General features: G+C 46.5%; 1 protein-coding gene across 2 annotated transcripts in view; it reads right to left on the bottom strand.

The window, feature by feature from the left end:
* The window catches only part of TMEM184B (transmembrane protein 184B), a 30293-nt gene extending 16393 nt beyond the window's left edge, over window positions 1-13900 (bottom strand). The window contains exons 1-2 of one of the 2 annotated variants that reach the window (XM_065841218.2): window positions 13730-13900; window positions 491-751 (exon numbers count right to left, since the gene is read on the bottom strand). In XM_065841218.2, the coding sequence (XP_065697290.1) occupies window positions 491-691 (201 nt within the window). In that variant the 5' untranslated portion in view covers window positions 692-751; window positions 13730-13900. The remainder of the gene's footprint in view (window positions 1-490; window positions 752-13729) is intronic. The other variant, XM_065841226.2, reaches the window with a different exon arrangement.
* Window positions 13901-14289: the final 389 nt, after the last annotated feature.

Here is a 14289-nt window from a genome sequence, read left to right as displayed (position 1 = left end):
TAAAATAAAACATTTCCTGCTACTCCTTTCCGCAGCAGGGCTCAGCCTGTGGAATCCACTGGCACAGGAGATCAAAGAAGGTATGTCAAACAGCAGACAACCACAACTGTTTAGCTAACAGCTGACACAATAACAAAATGGCTGGATTCAGCTACAAGACCTGGGAAAGGACAGCTTGAGATAACACAACTTTCTGCAAACACACAAGAGATGGCCAAATGTTTTATACCTGCTAGTTTTAAAGAGTTTGCTCCCTCTCCAGTCACACTATAGAAACGGCCTGAACCTGGGCAGAAAAACGCCTTCATATAAAAGCTGCCACCTTGATCAGCACAGATAATATATTAGACTCCAAAGAAGAAGCCCTGGTACCACTCCAGAGTCTGCAAACCCTCATCACACCGCTGCATCTGGCAGAGATATACCAGAGTATCATAAGTTTTCCTTCATGTGGGGAAAAGGATGAGAAGCATGAGTGACCAGGTTTTACCTGATGGCAGGTGATGAGCAAAGCTGTCCATACAAAGAAACCTGAGATGGCCTGAGCAGCAGTGGTCATGAGGAATATTGGCTGCTCCACAGCCGTGGGGCTGCCATCCTCTGGCATCCAGGAGAAGTTGGGAGCCACAGCTGGGGTGGTAGCAGTTGACCCCAGTCTGGGGGCTGCCGTGATGTCACTCATCACTATCATGGTGCCTTTTGGTGTGAGGTTCCAGTTGGGATTCCTAGAGAGCCGTCCACGAGCCAAGACCTGTCAAGGAAGAGACCCAAAAAGCAATTGAAGCCAGCTGAAAGGACACGGGAACATAACAGCAACAGTACTTTGCATCTCTCACATGCCTTTCACCAGGCTGCTCACATGCTTTACGAACAGGACCTGGGTAAGTTTGCCACTGCCACCCCTCGTGATACAACAAATCATGCGGTACTCGGGGATCAAAACACAGCTTTCCCGAGATCACAAAATACTGCCACTGTCACCACCCTTCTGCAAGAAAAGCATTTAAGAACGAGTACCGCATTCACCTGAGATCAGAAGAAAGTGCCTAAATCATCTGTACTGGCAGATGAGAGGCACATATAAGTTAATAACTCTGCTTTCCACAAAAGCACTGGCTGTTCTGCTGCATCCCAGTCTTACAGTTAGTCAGTCAGAGTCTTAGGTTTATGGTTTTGTCTGGAAGGCAGTAGAACAAGCAGCGCAGGCAACAAGAACACATGCCACAAAGCGTCACTGTGCAACAAGGGAGAAAAAAGAGCATCCTTATTCCTCCAGTGAGCAACTCCCATCTCTCCTAGTGCCATTTCGAAAACCACACTCAGCCAAAAGTACTGTCATCGGAAGGAGATGTGCTGAAAGCTCTGCTCGCTAGAAAGAGGAGCCCGAAAGTGATGCTTTTACCAAACATTGTATGGTGTGGTACACTTAGCCAGCCTGTCATTAATTCTAATAACTTCGCATTGTTTTCTACATGATGCGAATTTAACCTGATTGGCTTTTAAAAGCCAGCTGACCCATGAAAACACATCCAGAACATAAGGATATGCAAGATTTCAAAGCAGCATGACCCTTGACCATTTCCTGGATTAAAAGCTATTCTCTTTCAATAGAACAAATTCTTGAAGGTCTAAGATCTAAAGCAGCTATTATTTTCAATTCGGTTGTAAGCAGGCTCTAACGTGACCTCTGGATTGGAGGAAGATAATCCACTTAAACCAAGATCACAAGCGGGCAGCCATTGGTTCTGCCCACTGCTTCTGATGCAGTGGTTGTAAAGACATGGCTATCAAGGAGAACAGCATAATATTGCCTCCTTCTGATAACCTCCTAATAGTTTTGGGGTTATCCTTTCTGTAAAAGCACAAGATGTAGCTCTTATGCAGGCCTTTAAGATCAGTAGATGGAAAGGGCTTTAGGAAGGTCAATGATCCATCGCCACAGTTTACAGCTGCAACAGGGAGCAACACATCTGTCATTTACTGACAGGTCACAGCAGAACACAAAAAAGAACATACATCTGCAGATCCATCATCCCAGTCTTGCTCCACCTGAAGCCACAGCACAAATCAGGAAACCTGCACACAGTAAAAGCAGAGAGCCCAGAGCAAACCATTTCCATGTACACATTGAGGTGTGCAAACAGCCCCTCCAGCACTTGCTTTTCCAAACCACACACCTATACCAAGAGTGCACTGCACTCTGATGCTACTTATGCCACATTTCACCTCATTTCTGCTTTCTTCTATTCAGAAAGTGAACAAATACAAACCCTGGGAAATGTCCAGATTTGTTTAAGCAGATTCATCTTACTATAGAGGGAGCTGTGCAACAGTTACGGTTTTATTTACAAAATAATCAAACTTGGTTTTTCTTCATTCTTTCCAGTTGTTCTTTTTCCAAAATATCCCTGTTCTAAGCTACAGCTTTCCATAACCGAAGGGCAATTCCTTTCCAGTCCTCATCAGTACAAGAAATGTAACTAAGTTCGTAGTTTCAAAGCATACACACATACACATTATTTACACTGTATCTAAAAATCTGGAGAGATGAAGGCTGGATGGAGATGCTACAAGGTAGCAAGGTTTTTATTGCTTTGAGAAGAAGGAGTTTCTACTGACATGACTTGTGAAGCAACCAAACACTCACAGCGTGACAGTGCTTCCACTGAGCTCACAAAGGGCACATCTAAAATGAAATCAGAGCAGATGCACCTGTGCTTAACGTAGCTCTAAATAAAGTCCAGCCAGCTGCGATCCTGCACATCCCAGTGCACTTTGGGAGCTATGCAGGAGAGGAAGCTGCTGAGCACTTCCTAAAGTTGACAGGGGAGAGGATCTCTGCTACAAACCACCAGCGGGGTGGTCCAGGGACAGGACCTGGAGCTCCACACTACAGATAATCAAACAGCACCAACAGCACCAGTAACATTGGTGGAACTGAAGATCTGAAAGGGAATTCCTTTGCTCCTCTGCATGTCGAAACAGCAAAAAGTGATGAACAAGCATTTTGATGAGAGAAGGATTAAGTATTCAGAAGCAAGGCCACTTACAAGTTGTATATTTAACCTTAACACTGCCCCCTTGTGACTATACATAAACTGTCATTAACGACACAATTATGCATCATTCTTCACCTAATCCCTTCTAATTCACAGAGTCATGGAAACTAATTACTCTTTACAGCACTGTGTTGTGAAAGAAAATACACAAATTTTCTTAACCGGGGCCCCACTTCTACCCCAAACCCCAATCCACCTCACCCATGAACACTCCCTGTTCCTCTGGGTTGCCCCTGAGGACAACTTTTTAATTGCCTTATATTTTTTATAGGTTGCAAGTATCAGCTTGCAGTTCATTCTCCTTGCTAGTGGTACACAAAGGAACACCGCACTCCCAAATCTGCAAAATTAACATATACCTTTCAAGTTATCCCTGCTAATCTCCTAAACTCCCATACACCATTGCTAGAGCAACACACAGAGCAGTGCACAAAACTGTTAGGAAAGACTACTGTATACAAGAAGCTGAAGCTGCAAGGGCAATTCTGTACTACATTTAAGAAACAGATGATAGTACAGATGATTGGAGGGTTAACCAGGTGGGCAGATTTTGGCTCATTCACTACCACCAGCTCAGAGTCCGCTAGCTCCTCTTCTGCCGTGTTAAAAAGAGGATCATGAAGGTGGCAATTCTCTTAATAGGCCTTGCTTCTGAGAAGCCTCTTCCCCATCATTCAACAGGACACAAGCCCAGCACATCATCAGAACAGGCTCCCAGCAAACACACTGCCTTGACAAGCTACAGATCGAGCATCCTGGTGTGAGCACCCTCCCTCTTACCTGACACGGTCAATGTGTTTTGATAGTTGTTTCCTGGACACTCACCTCCATCACAGCCCATGTCAGTGACACGACACATACCTTCCTGCTTCTTCCCACACCTGGGGAAAAAGGCCCTTTCCAAGAGCCACAAAGCTATTTCATATTCACCTTGATTTTCTCCATTTTCCCACTTTGCTACTCCAGCTGTGCACCAACCTGACCATGGTCAGGCTCCTGGCTGTGGTCTCATTTCTGTGTACGCTTCCCAGTTGGCTGGATTTCTCTGTTGTTCTTTGCGCATTTTAAGTTCCCTGGGACAATCACCTTTTTGTCCTCTGTCCATACAGTTCCCAGCACTGTGAGGTACCAAACCATCAGGAAAGAACTTGACATCACCATATGGCAAATTAGGGGTATTTAGAATTGTGAATTACCATTGCAATGCAAACCAAACTAATCTAATGCATAATAAAATTTGAAGAGGTCCTTATTCTTCTGCCATATCCTGTTTACTCTGCCATGTCTTTCATCTCCACCTCATTGCTTCCATTTCAAGGGAGAGTAAAGCTACGTGCACACTTATCCTCCCTCTCTGGAGGGCTCTCCTAAGTATATCAAAGGAAAACATTTCAACACTTCTAAATTTCACTCATGAAGCCTTCCTCATCTCTAGCTGACTACCTTGCTCCCCCCGGAGGTAACTTGGAATATAGCATGTCCCAAACAGCACCAGGAGAACAGATAGCCAGGAAAAGGACCAAACTTTGGGAGCTAGAAACACGCATACAGGAAAGCACATGATTAGACATCAGACGTGGGTCTATGTGGACTTCAGGACAGCCACAGGAACCTCGGATCAGTTGGATCAGATTCCTGTGCTACATAAGCTTTGGGCAGTGCTTAGGTCTGTACCCAACAACCCCAAATGTGGAAGGCAGAGATGACATCCTCCATTGCCAACGAGCTGTTAGGTGTTCCTGTCTAGATGCCATTACAAGTTAGAGCAAGCCAGGACCTTGTACTGCTATGGCATTAGCTTAAACACCAACCCAGCACCAGCTTAAACTTACCTAACAGATCTGAAAGCACTTTAGGAGAATTAGGGTCTGCTCGCAATGCAAGGAGGAGCAAAGAGTGTGCTGTTTATATCAAGATAACTATCCTGATAAAAACCTAGAGATGCAAACCACTGTTACCGAGATTCTTGATAGGGAAGGGACTCCAACCTGCATGGGAACCAGTTCTGTCAGAGACACCACACTGGCGAAAAGCTAGCAGGAATGTGTCCACAGGGCCTGGATCCCCAGAAAAATGCCAATGCAGTAATTCCTGATCAGGAGTAGATTGCTGTTCCTGTACCTTTTGGAAACAGAGACCTTCTGTCTCTAACATTAACACAGCAGCTTCTTCCACCAAAAATAAACTCGGAACAGTAAACAGAAGGGATGTGGCACAAATGAAACAAAACAAAACAAAACAAAAAACCAACCAAACAAAAAAAAACAACAACACACCACTTCATTTTTGGCTTGTGTAAAGGCATGGAAAATGTTACCAGTAAGAAGGAGCTATTTCTACATAAGAATAAACAAACATAAATACATAAAACCCATTTCTGATGCAACAGAAGTGGTGTAAGACAAGGGAAAAAAAGCTTGGTTCTTCAGTTCCTAGGAGTACTTCTGAACATGTACTTGATAAGAGCCTAGAAAAGGAAGGGTTGTCTGCTGTGGGCCAGACCTGCTCTGTTGTGCTGCTGGTGACAGCAGCCCCGCTTTGCCCCAGCGTCAGGGGGAGAACCCCAAATGACATGACTCTGAAGCTGTTCACTGCCAGCTGCAAATGCAATCTGTGTTTTTAAAATAGAACATCTCCTCTGAGGCTAAAAGTATTTCATTTCTAAACTGCTGAGAGAGCAAAGAATGATACACAAAGCTATCCCGTGAAAGAGTCTTAGCAGCTAAGCCTCCTTCTGCTGTACAAGATACAATCCAACAAAACAGGCATGACCTGGCTGCAAGGTTCTACTGGAAAGCGATGAGGCAAGAAATTGCTCCTCCTTAAAACCTGCTCCACACTTACTGTAGTATCAAATATCCACCATGCTGTACTTTGGTTTTGTTAAGATACCACAAAACCATTTTCCACTCCCCTCTTAACTTCTTATTCCTCCAAGAGCTTCTCCATTAAATTATCGCAAAAACACCAATGCAGAAGTGCTATGTGGTAGGTGATTAAAAATCTGAATTTTCTGTGACTACTAAGACACAAGCCAGAGCTTTATGTCAGTGAAAGCAAGACCTTCACGGTTTTCAGAATGTCCCCTAGACTTAAAAGGAGTACAAGAACACATGACAAAATGGTTCAAGGTTTATTTTAGACTATTTTAGTTACAAGAATGCCTAGAATTGCCAACTGGGATCAGCTCTTTCCATTGTGCTAGGTATATATTGCCAATTCATAATTGATTTAAGGTCTTTTCAATCCCCAAAGGCATGGCATCACCAGCTGATCTGGCAAAAAGTAGGAAAAGGAGAAAGAAGAGAGTCAGGACAAACTAACATAACACCACACAGTAAGAAATCCACTGGTGCAGTTCAAACCAGTTAGAGCGAAAATAGAAAATCAAGTGCTTTTAAATTTATTACTTCTTAAATTGCTTTTGCTCTCTGGGGTGTTATCTAGTTTACTTAGTAATGTGAGACATGAAAGGGTCCCAATAGTGCATTTTTAACCTCTCCACTAGCATTCTGGAAACAATCCGTGAGTTAAGTATGTGACCTGGCATGCAATTTTTAATAGTGCAACTCATTTACATTTTACTATTTGTGCTGGGCAAAGCTTGCTTAATCTCAAGTCAGTGAAAGCCACCCCACAGCAAGCACTTCACACACACACACCGCCATACGTAACTCCTAACACATGTGAGCAATACTGTGCTTGGTCAGAAGACAAGCGTTCGACAAGATTTACAAAAACACGCAGCGATTGTGTCTACAGTCCCTGCGCTCGGTATCAGCTTAACGCACGACTTCTCTCTCTGCACAACAAATTCAGATCCAAATGCAGTTCTTCGCAACGCTATTTCTCCAGAGGTGTAAGCTGTCTGAATACTGAAGAGGTTTTGCCCTGTCACAATTTTCAAACCAGCTGTCAGTACAGCCCATGAAACAAGATAGAAGTGTCACTGGGATGTAAAACCAGTAGTGCCAGCAGGAGCGGAGCAGGAAGACCATCAGCCTCAGAAGCAAAAGGTGGAGGAGTCAGGCACGCAGGACCAAACCGCAGAGCAAGTTACACACCCACTAAGCCACATTCAAGAGATGATCCGATACCTACATACACATAAGGACATACCATACACATAAACAATTTAACCTTCAACACGGTCATGCAGCTTCTTTTCTTGTTTTAAGGAAATTGAACTCTGAGAATACCAGACAAACCATCTCCACTTGCAGCTCGCACAGCCCCCACCTATTTTGCCAATCCATATATAGCCATTTGGAGAGAGAGAGCAGTTTCCCCTCCCCATGCACCCATTTAAAAACTCAGAACCAACAATAAAACCCTTTTACCCTGAGCTGTGCACTCTTCTTTCCAGAGTTTTTTTCTGCTCTATTAATTTCTGTTGTCTCTCTGTACACACAGGGCCCTCCTCCCCCCATCCTCCTCCTCCTCCTCCTCTCTCTCTTTTTTTTTTTTTAGTGTGGACTGACCCACATTGCAATAGGTCAACATTCAACATCCAGTCCCTTTTTTGGAAGGAGACAGGAAAAAGAGAGTAAAAGGGAGGGCAAGGAGGACAAGGGATGTTCCCCAACCTTCCAACCTCTCCTTCGAGAGCAGGATCGAGCACAGAGGTTCCTTTTAACTCTAATTATTCTGCATCCCTTTCCCGTGTGCCCAGCAGCCCCACTCCACACAAACCAGTCCAGCCCTCTCCTCCCAAGGAAGAAACACAGCAAGACTACGAAGATGTTCTGCAACTGGCAAAAGGGAAAGAGACAACAAGAAAAAGGATGTGTTGTAAACATTTTGTGTCCGGCATGACACAGGAAGTTTGCATTTATTTTTCCAAATTCTCAAGAACAATGTCTAATCAGAATTTATTCCACCACAACGTGCATTCATCCTTCCCACCTCCAACTGCCAAGACAGAGGAGACAACAGTTTTAAATTGTCACAGGGTTCACAGTTACTCTAAGAAGAAACAGACATCAAACTCCACAGCAGGATCAAAAGCTACTGAACTTGTAGCGGTCACACATCACAGGAGTTCTTCTGATATTGGAGCATACTTTTCCACACAGAATATAACATACAGATCCATACTTAAATTTATCAAGTAAATGTGCTGGAAGAATTCAGACATCACAAGCCTAGGAAACAGTACAGCGATGCACATGAGGGAGATGGCACATCTGACTTCCCCAGTGATCATTCTCCAATGCAAATATATAGCAGTGATGAGCACTGCAGAAGTAAAAACAGTAATTCCAAACAAAGCATCCTCAAAAAAAAGCCACTCATTATGAAGCCATTTTGTCGATGCTAAAATAACATCTGATCTGCTTATTTTTATTTGTAAGTTGTTGTGCTTTTTTTTTCTCCGAACATAAGACATATATCCTCTCTCTCTCTCTCTATATATATATATGTATATATCCCAAAATCACCAACTCCTAATTTCATTACTCCTGTTCAACATTTCCCCCTCCACACTTCTCTCCTGCTCTGTATTCTGTCAAGAAAAATAAAAATCCTACAAATGCAGACTTCTAAAAACAGAATTAGGAGCTTTGTATTCCTGCACTCCTGGGAGAGTTCCTCCCCACACAAAAATGTCAAGCCCTACACACATCAGCATTACAGCTTCCTGAGAAGTTACCTCTGGAAGAGGCAGAGAGCAAGGCCGGGGAGGAAGCTGTTCTCACCCTTGCTAAAGCACAGCAAGTAGAGACAGCATCAATGGGAAAAACCTTGCCCAGCATCCTGTTCTGCAGGCTACTTACGCCACAAGAGCAGCTAAAAGCTGTTCAACCATTCCTGGCTCAGCAATGAAGATGACCACAGAGGTTTGCAGAGAAGTTGTCAAGACTGTTAGAAGCTGATGCACAACAGCAGTTACTAAAACGCAGTTTGAGGTGATCCTGAAATCCCCTTGTCTAACCCAGAGGCCGCAACGCATCTTCTCCATACAGAAATAAGTGCACACTAAGCGTCCACCTGGGAGGGTGTGTGCTTAAAAAAAGAAGACAGAACTTCAACCCATTTTTTCCGACACCATAACATTAAGTTACCTCGTTGAATGAAGTTGCCTAAATGGGAATTTATATGAATAAGTTCTACCTTAAAACTCTGCTGTAAAATCAGTGCCATCACAAAGCCATTGGGACAGGGGAAAGTAAGTCTGAAAGTCAGGAGAGTTTGGAGGAAGAGAGAGGTCGCTCCTGGCTCCCGTGGGACAATTAGCTGCAAACAGCTTCGCCTAACTCTAACCAGCCTTTCCTACCAAAACTGGTAAGAAGCAAACTAGATGTGGTTAGGCATCAAGAGAAATTCACTCTCTTCTAATCTGCCTCCTGAGGTGACTGGCTTGTCCAGGTAACCTGGACAGGGGCACAGCAACTTCCACTTCTGCTGCATTCCTGGGCTGTATCTGTGCTGAAGATGACCAGGCGACTGCCGGCTCCCAAGTGATCAGCTCAGCAGCCTCCAATAGCATCAATGTCACGTCCCACAGCCTGGGGAGGGAACGATGGGCCCGCAAGGTCAGCTTTCAAGGTATTATTTAATCTCATCTCCTCCATAAAGCCTCACTGCTGCACTAGATAGCACATTGCAGTCATTTTCTTTGCTGGGCCAGAGAGACTTTTTTTTTGCCTTTTTGCTACCGAGTTGATCAGGGAGCACATGTAAAACACATCCAGGCAGAGAAGAACGCTTTTGGGTTCAACAGAAAATTTGAGGCCATGGCATTGCCTCTCTATGCTCTTGGTCACCCTCAATTATACAACATCCTCAAACAGCTGATCCTTTCAGTATCACCAGACTCTCAGGCACTGTGACTGTAAGATAATAATAGCAGTATTCACATCCTTTCAATGCAAAGACAGAATTGAGGGTGAGGAGACAAACTTCCAGGTGCTCTATGGGTTAAAAGACATTCAGTGCTGCAGGTAGAGCATGTAAATTATTTCCCTCTTCAGGTTTCCTGTAAATTATGTCCCTCAGGGGCTATAAAGACCTGCTTATACCCAGATAAAGCACAATTCTTGGGCAGCTTGCCTATACACTGCATTTTCCCTGGACACAGCTTGCTCTGTTGCATTCCCAGCCATGTTAGTTACACCATCACAAACAAAAACCCCACAGAGGTTGAGCAGTTCTTTAAAGACCAGAGAGAACCTGGCTACAAGCAAGTACTCCAGTCCCCTGCCTCTTCCTAGAGGAGGAAGACCCTGAGGCGAGACTCCTGGAGGGTGGCTGCAGCTCATTACTTCAGCTGGCAGAATTTCATCTCCAAAACCTTCCTTGGGGATTGCTGCTCTGAAAACATGTCCAGTTGCTCTCTCCCAGAGTAGTCCATAAGGGGACAGAGGGAGGGAGGGAGGGAGGGAGGAAAGAAGGAAGGAAGGACAAACAAAAAAAACCACCACACAACAAAAAAACACTCTTTTAAATGGGTGTTTGCAGTCTGAGCACTATCATATTTTACAGTTATTTTAGCTAAGTGTTTTAATCCATCTTATCACCATTTCAAACCGCTTTCAGAGTCCCCAGCGTTCTTGTAGGGTGTAACATCTTGGCAGGAAACCACTCTTCCACCACAAGAAAGCAAACCCCAAAGAGTTTGGGAAGAACCAAGAACAACACACACACCGCTTCGAGGGAACAGATGGGCAAGCCCGCACACAAAACCCAAACGTGACGCTGCTCTCTACAACACCTCAATTTTCCAGGGCCTCGGCAAGTGCAATCAATCACAAGCTCTACAACAGAGAAAAGCTTCTGCCTCCAGCTCTGCCTGTTCAATAACACACAGCAGCTTTGTTTCGCAGATCGCCAGCAGCAGTTGTGTGCTAGGAAAGCTCCACTGTTCAAAGGTTAAGTGCATTTTCTCTCTGAGGCCGTACTATTCTCTTGATTCTGCAGACAGCCCAACCAGCACATTCACCACCGCTTTATAACCTTGGTTTCCTCAATTTTAGCCTGAAAACCCTGTGAAAGCTAGTCACAGCAGTGGCCCTTCAGAATCAACAAGTCTGATTTGCAACTTCGTGTGTCACCTCCACACTCAATACTTTGAACAATGCAGCACAGGGCTCTTGAAGCAGCTAGGACTAAATAACAAACATCTCATGAAGAATTCACAGCTCTCACCAGCCACTGCTGCAAGAGCTCAAAGACATCCTCTGAGCTGCTGGAAAATGAAACAGGCACTTCTGCTAGAAGGAGCAGGCAAGAGCTCATCTCCACCACTGCAAACATAAGCCAATTAAATACAGACCCAAAACAGGAGGGGAGGAGGGATGAAGGGTAATTTCCAGCTCATGGAAATTAAAAGGTTGTTGCCTTAAGTCAAAACATGATTATGAGGTGTTCAAGTTAACTCAACAGTAGAACAGGACAAAGAAAGGGACTGACTTTTTTTTTTGGTGGGGTGGGAAGGTGTTTTAAAAGTTATATTAATTAAGAGTTGGGGAAAAAAAAAAAAGAAAACATCCTTCCTCTATCCATGAGAATAAAGAACTCTAATCCTACAACTGCACACCATGAAAGCTCATCTCCCAGCCTGCTACCAGCTAACATGCAAACAAGCTGACAGAGAACAAGGCAGATTTCTAGCTGGATTCTGTCAAATCGTTAGAAACCAGCCAGCTCAGAATGCTTTTGTTAGCCAAACGAGCTAGTCACACTGCACTTTATTTTCTGATCAGCTTATGCATGTCTAAGAACCTTCCCCTTCTAACCACCATGTGTCCCAAGAAGACAGACAAATAAAAGTACAAAAGCTGCCTGAGTGATTAGGAGGCGTTCTTCCCCTTGCCCCCCATTTCCAAAACACAAGCTATTCAGCACTCTGAACAGATTGTAGAGACCTGAGCAGAATACAAAGAAAAACATCTTTCCACACCACGGAACTGGTGAGAAATGCTGACTTCAGTAGCGATGCTTTCCCCATCATTTTACAAGCAAGACCAAATCACTTCTGCTCCAGATGCAGAGGCAGCCACCTGCTGCATACACGCCACTTCAGGTTTACAGCACAATAGTGATGGTATATTAAGGACTTAAAAACTGCTTCACTGACCAGAGCAGATTCAAAGCCCATTTCCTTGGGGACAATGGTGAAAAAAAGCCTGAAGTAGGCCTTCGTGGAATACCTTCACCTTAAGAAAAGCTCTCCCTAAACACCTGCTGTTTAGTACTTAGCCAACATTCTAGAAGTGGGAGAGTTTATTTTTTTCCAAAAGTACCACACAAACACAAACCTTTACTATTAAAAACCTCAATAACATGAACACTTCTAGACAAATCTCTGGTCCCTTTTAGGCAAGCTGCTAAGCTCTTAGACTCAAGGGTAACTTCCAGCAAAAAAAGTTCAATGGAACAGTTAACTATGGTGTTAAAAAAGCCAAGCCTTTGTTAGTGGAATGTATGTTTTATTACATTTTCATTGATTGTTGTCTTTTTACTGCAGGATAGGAAATAGACATTTCTATTCATCCTATTAGCCTTTGCTCTGTTATTGATCAATGCCTTCTATTTTTCTCTTCAAAAGAGGTAAACAGTCTTCTCTCAGGGGAAGCCTGCCTATGTCTTCAATAATTACTCCTGTTCAAGCTCCTTATGTGGCAAGAACAGTTTCAAACTTTCTCTAAGCAGGAACTATCTTCAGTATTTCCTCTAGACTTCCCACTCCTTCACCTCCTCCCAGTCTTGACAGCTTCGTGATGTTCCAGGCAGCTTTCGTTGAGCTGTCCCTGAAACCACTCCAGTCCCTTTCCTGAATCACAGTTCATCAGAACCCAGTCACACAGGCGTTCTTCCAAAGCTCTCCTTCCACTACACACTGCACTTACCAATACTGAACTAGCCCTCACAGAGCAACTGAGATTTCAAGCCACCGTGAGAATCCAAAGACGACCGATCATAACTGGTATGTGACACAGGAGCACACAGGCACAGTCACAGCCTCCTCACACATCAACACACACATGGTGTCCGTCAGTCTATCCAGCCCTAACCACACCAGGCACAGCAAGCACAAGCCTGGTGCCCACCACTCTGCTGGGGTCTGCTGTGCGCCCAGCCCGCCCGGGGACAAACACACCCCCGCAGAAAATGCCACCCACCCGATGCCACCGAGCAGCACGGCAGCACCTGGGGCTGCGGGGGCTGCCCTGGGGCAACGGGTGTGCGCGCATGGGGAGGCAGGGGGGCTGCAGCGGGGAGAGACTGGGGATCACCCTGTGTGGGCTGCACCGGGGGGTGGTTGTGGGAGCCGCACTGCGAGCTTGTGGGGAGGAGGGTGGGGGTGTATGGAGGGCAAGTGGGGGATGTGCATGGTGGGGGCAGCTGGGGAGGCCGCGCCGAGAGGATGGGGGGGGCCCAAGGGGGAACGTGCGCGGGCGGATGGGAGGGAGGGCTGGGGGCCGCACCGAGGAGTCGTGCAGCCCACGCCGGGGAACTGGAGGAGGAGGAACTGGGGGGGTGCGGTGGTCGTGGCCGCAGCGGGCGATGCGGGAGTAAAGGCGAATTTGCAGGGACCTCGTCAGCATACCACAGACACCGCCCCCCAGCACGGCCCCTCAGGCCCGTCCCGTCCCGTCCCGTCCCGCACCCCCGCAGCCGCCCCAGCGCCCCATCTCCGCGGCCACCCTGCCCTCGCCACGTCTTACCTCCCGGCGGGCAGGCGGGCGGGCGGGGCTCCGCTCAGCTGGGCTCGGCCCAGCCCGTTGGGGTGAGGAGGGGTCGGGTCGGGTCGGGCCCTGCCCCGCTGCCCCGCGGGCGGGCGGGCGCCGGCACCGGCGCGGGGTCGCTGCGGGCCTCAGGAGCCCATGGCGACACCGGGCCCACCCGGCCCCTCCGCGCCTGCGCACGGCACGACACGCCCCGCCCACTCCGCACGCCGGGGCGGGGCGGCGCGGCGGGAGAACAGGGTGACGTAACCGTCCGGCCCTTAAAGGGGCCGCGCCGCCGCCAAGGGAGCGGGTGCCTCGGGGACAGGGACCCGGGGCCCTGCCGCTACTCTGGGGTGGTGCAGCCCGCGGGAGGACTGAGCTGCTGCCCCAACCCTGGCCGTCCTTCCCCGAGCTGGGGTTTTCAGCGCTCCAGCAACTCCACCCCTCACCCGGGCCAGTTAAGGTCGGGAAGATCCCCCCAGGCAGGTTTCCACCTCTACCTTCAGAGCCGTTTTCCCAGAAGCTCCGAGGGTAAAAACATAGGTATCAGTGTTAGA

Source organism: Patagioenas fasciata, chromosome 1 (assembly GCF_037038585.1).
Source record: "Patagioenas fasciata isolate bPatFas1 chromosome 1, bPatFas1.hap1, whole genome shotgun sequence".
Classification (NCBI taxonomy): domain Eukaryota; kingdom Metazoa; phylum Chordata; class Aves; order Columbiformes; family Columbidae; genus Patagioenas; species Patagioenas fasciata.
The sequence above is the reverse complement of the archived record's forward strand: the minus strand, read 5'-3'. Positions and strand labels throughout refer to the sequence as shown.